The sequence below is a fragment of the Galeopterus variegatus genome, unplaced genomic scaffold, assembly GCF_000696425.1.
Source record: "Galeopterus variegatus unplaced genomic scaffold, G_variegatus-3.0.2 Scaffold7510, whole genome shotgun sequence".
In the NCBI taxonomy this organism is placed as follows: Eukaryota; Metazoa; Chordata; class Mammalia; order Dermoptera; family Cynocephalidae; genus Galeopterus; species Galeopterus variegatus.
The window spans coordinates 102,166-107,227 of NW_007733621.1; the positions used below are offsets into that span (position 1 = coordinate 102,166).

General features: G+C 36.3%; 1 protein-coding gene across 1 annotated transcript in view; it reads right to left on the minus strand.

Annotated features, from left to right (window-relative positions):
- Nucleotides 1-4,222, minus strand: part of LOC103607528 (A disintegrin and metalloproteinase with thrombospondin motifs 20-like) — a gene marked incomplete at its 5' end in the record, with an annotated part of 75,563 nt that extends 71,341 nt beyond the window's left edge. The window contains 4 exon segments of the mRNA XM_008592024.1: nt 618-782; nt 910-1,120; nt 2,692-2,818; nt 4,164-4,222. Of these exon segments, the coding sequence (XP_008590246.1) occupies nt 618-782; nt 910-1,120; nt 2,692-2,818; nt 4,164-4,222 (562 nt within the window).
- Nucleotides 4,223-5,062: the final 840 nt, after the last annotated feature.

The window sequence follows — 5,062 nt, forward strand, 5'->3', positions numbered from 1 at the left end:
ATACAGTTGTCATTCAGTGTCCATGGGGATTGGTTCCAGGGCCCCCCCCCCCCGAATACCAGAATTGATGAATACTGGTATAAATAAAAATTGGTCCCTGATATAAAAGTGACAAAGTATTTGCATATAATCTATACACATCCTCCATATTCTTTAAATCATCTCAAGATTACTTACAATACCTCATACAATGTAAATGCTATGTAAATAGTTGTTATACTGTATTATTTTTGATTTGCATTATTTTTTATTGTTATATTGTCATTATTTATTTATTTACTTATTTATTTTTAGAATATTTACAATCTGTGGTTAGTTGAACCTATGGAGGTAAAATCTGCAGATGCCTAGAGCCGACTGTATATCACAGGCTGCTGTGGACACTGGTACTTTCTTATGAGTATGGTTACAAATTAACCATCAGTTAATGTTATTGCTAGCCAGATACCGTAAAGTTTAAGGACAAACCATTTGTAAATTTTTGATCACCTTGATAATAGTTATCTACAAAATGAGAAAATAAATTAAAATATGTTTGAATTTTATAAAGTCTCTGGTTGCAAAGCTTTCCTAACACCATATTATAACAGTTCTAATCCTCATGTATTTAATGTTACCTCACTCCACTCACTAGTAGCCCAAGTGGGACAGGAAAATTCATTGCAGATCTCTATCGTCACTTGGGAAAGCTCTTGGCATTCTCTGTCAGCAACACGGTGGCCAAAGTTATTTATACAATATGATTCTCGAGACTTTTCCCCTCCTCCACAACTCTTTGAACACTGATTTAGAAAAAGAAAAAATGTGAATAATGGAAAAAAATCGCATTTTTAACAATATATACTGTAGAGTAACACAAATATTTTATTAGAAAACATATTTTTTATTAAGCAATCACTTTTATTGTACCTGGGACCACTCTGAATAATGCCATCTTGTTAAGACACAGTCACCATGACATGGTTCTCGGGTAGTAGGTTTAAGTTGGTCACCACAGTAGTGGTCGTCTACTGGAACAGTGTGTCCTTTATGAATGGAATACTTCATACAGTGGATATCCAAGGTCCTATATCCTTGACCACAATGTGATGAACATTCACTTTTGCCAATGATATGCCACCTAGGAAAAAAGATGTTATTACACTTAGGAAGCATGCTAATTAACACAACTGAAAAATGTATTCAGAGAAACTCATGTATATGATGCAATTTGTTAATTAACACAACTGAAAAATGTATTCAGAGAAACTCATGTATACGATGCAATTTTAAAAATTCTAAGACTTGATGGACAAGCCACCATAAAAATGGAGCCAGTCTGGTTAAAGCTGGAGACAGGGAGCCAGCACTATACTTATCGACCTTACCATGGCGTTTGGTGACTGCTATGTTCAAGGAACCCCAAGCTTCCCCAAAAACCTTGGAAGACAACTGGTTTAGACCAAGATTACCCAATTAGTTATTGGCAGATTTAAGACTATAACTGAATATATCTGACTCCCAAACAGGTAGTCTCCCCTAATGAAGCCCTCCAAAGTACTTTAATATGAGGAGGAAATGTCTGGGAATCTGACTACATCAATAAAGGTAATGCCTTTAAGAGTTGATAAATTAGTTTTGTAAAGCATATCACACTTTCTAATTAATTCATGTAATTTGTATTTAGACATGTTTTCAGGGAAAACGTTTTTTCCATCAGTAAAAAATGCTAGTTTTAGCCAAATTATCTCAATTGTCTAGCAACCTAACAGACAATGTGAGTGCACCAGTAAAACAAAGCACAGATTGCACAAAGTTCATTTCCATCCCCAATAGCATCTCAAGGATTTCACTGTGCTTCACTCCACTGCAATGGCAGTGGATGCAACTTATACAGGCAGCTCCACCACTAGGCTTTTACTATATGTCTTCAGACACATCATAAATGTATAGAAATTCTCATCTTTGCTGAATGAAAGAGGTTCTGGCTATCCCTGAAAATTAAACGTCACCTGCTACAATGCAAAAAAGATTTGAAAGATGGGATTATTGTCCTTGGCTTCACTCCAAGACCAATCATACACACACAAAAAACCCAAATGACAAGAAATTTGGGTTAGAAGTGCAAACTTCCCTGACATGATCTAGGATAAAATAACTGACAATAGAGCATGAAAATCTATTTATTCTCCAATACTCTAACTTTAGAAATTTATTGATTCATTAATTCAATGGGAATTATAGAATCATGCTAAAAAATTTATTATTTCAGATGTTTAAGTTATTGATTTTCAGATTAGAATTTACCTGTATTTATTTTATAGACAAAATTGCCTCCATTTCCTACACAAAATGTTGAGGTCTATATACTGGCATTCAGCAAACAGTATGAATTAAAATTCAAACCAATTACTGAGTTTCATCATAAATTAGTGAGCCTGAAATTTTATAATGGCAGGGTCAGGCAATGGGTTTTAATTACAGGTCCACTCTGTGTCAGGCACCATGCCAGATGTTTTCATCTTAGCTCACTCATTAGTTTTAATCTGGTTACATTATACATTATATCTCTTTTACCTTAGTTCGATGGCAGGGGCAGGCAATGGGTTTTAATTACAGGTCCACTCTGTGTCAGGCACCATGCCAGATGTTTTCATTTTAGCTCACTCATTAGTTTTAATCTGGTTACATTATACATTATATCTCTTTTACCTTAGTTCACAGTCTGTATTGCACCTTTCAGTCACAAACAATGGAAGTGGCAAATGGTCACATCTTTGATCAGATACTACCATATGATCACTCTTACGTATGCAGGTCATTTTTCTTCTATGAAGACCTTGGTTAAAGTCAAATGAAAATTTAAAATAAAAGCAATATTCATATAAGTAGATGTTTCATAATTATTTAATTCTGCTAACAGCTTAAAGGATTCAGCTAAGCAAGCAAAAATATCCAACACAACATACAGAGTATGTTAGTATTAGTCTAGTCAAGAATGACTTTGTATAATAAGGTGTATCCTGAGCAGTTAAGGAGTTTGCTTAATGAAGAGACATAAGAAAGACAGGTACGGTGTAGAAAGAAATTTCATTAAAGCTGGATAGAGTGGTTATCAGTGGAGAATTGAGTGGCTAGGTCAGCACTGATGCTACATGGTCCGGTACGTCATTGTTTCCATTATTTGCTTACCTTTCCACCCTAAGAGAATTGCACATCACTACTTGCTACTTCCCTGTCCATTGACATCATGCTTATGCCACTGACTGCGAGGGAATGTAACCCACTCCAGTTCTAACCAGCTCTCTTTCCCTTTTCCTCTACCTCCAGAACAGCATTTCCCAGATAGGGCTGATCTTCAGCCTGGAATCATGAATGGAAAAGGCATGGACAGACAATAAAAAGATCAGTAGTTGTCAAGGGTTGTGAGGGAGGGAGGGTGGGATGAAGAGAAACTGCACAGGAAAAGTACTGGGATACTGTAATGATGGATATATGTCATCACACATTTGTCAAAACCCAAAGAATTTACAACACAAGAGTGAACCCTAGTGTAAACTATGGACTTTAAAAAGTACTGGGATACTGTAATGATGGATATATGTCATCACACTTTGTCAAAACCCAAAGAATTTACAACACAAGAGTGAACCCTAGTGTAAACTATGGACTTTAGTCCATAATAACACATCAAAATTGGCTCATCAATTGTACAAATGTGCCACACTGATGCAAGATGTTAATAAAAGAGGAATAAGCTGAGGAATTGAGGGGAGGTGGGAAAGGGGGGGAATATGTGAACTTTCTGTACTTTCTGCTCAATTTTTCAATAAACCTAAAATTGCTCTAAAAAATAAAGTTTATAAATTTTTAAAAATGACATGGATGAAGCCACTAAGTTGGAGTAGAGCCATAGCCAATTAGCAGCAAAACCATGGTATGAGCAAGAAATAAACCTTTGTTGTTCTAAGCCACTGAGATTGGCATTTGTTTGCATGCGGCATAATCACAGCAAAAGCAAACTAAGAGAAGTGGTCATGACCGCCACAGTGGTCTGAACTTCACACTTTCTGCAATGAGAAGACAGTAAAGAGTTTAAGCAGTCAGTGATACGATCAAATTTCCGTTTCATCAAAGTTCAACTTCGTACTTCCAGTTAACTAAATATGAACACATATGTTTACCTCTGCTCCTACTAAATACCCTTCGAAATAATGGTAAAGCACTGTGAAAAGGCATAAAACTAAAAGAACAAAAATAAAAAGAAAGGAAACACAGTAGGCAAGAAAAGGAAATTCTGAATGTGAAAGTGGATGGAAATAAGTATTTAAGAGAGCCAAGGAAGATGAAACTTAAGCCCATGAAGACGAAAGTGAAGGAGAAGCAAACCATTCATGCCACAGAATCCAGGAAAAGCCCAGGAACTGAAAACACCAGGGTCCTCTGAAGAGGTGAATGTGTGAGGGACAGACCTGAAAAAATGGAGAACTCAACGAAAAGTATCTCTGAAAAATGGATGGACCACTACCCTTCTAGCTGAGAGCAGCGCTGTCCAACAAAAAGAGAATGTCAGCCACTTACATAATTTTACATTTTCTCATAGTCTCAGTAAAAAGTAAAAAGATACAGGTGAAATTAATTTTAATAACATTTATCCTTAACTCCAAATATCCAAAATATAACGTCAACATGACATAAAAATTAAAATTATTAACAATATATTTTACATTCTTTTTCATACTAAGTCTTCAAAATCCAGAGTGTACTTCACACTGATAGCACATTCCAATGGACTAGCCACATGTAGCTAGGGGCTACCATGTTGGACAGCATAACTCTAGAGAAGGTGAACTTGAGGGCACAAGACACTGTGGGGAAGTCAGGGATGCACCATACTGAAATAGGGTGACCAAGTAAAAGTCTTCATACTGAATTATGAGATCCCAGCCCACTGGGCTCTCTACTTCCCACTAGTTCCAAGCCAACTTCTATTGTTCTCTATCCTCTATGTGACCATCATAATGGGAGAATTCCTCTCTCGGGGGACTGTTTAACCCAAGAAAATAGATAAGCTGACAATGAC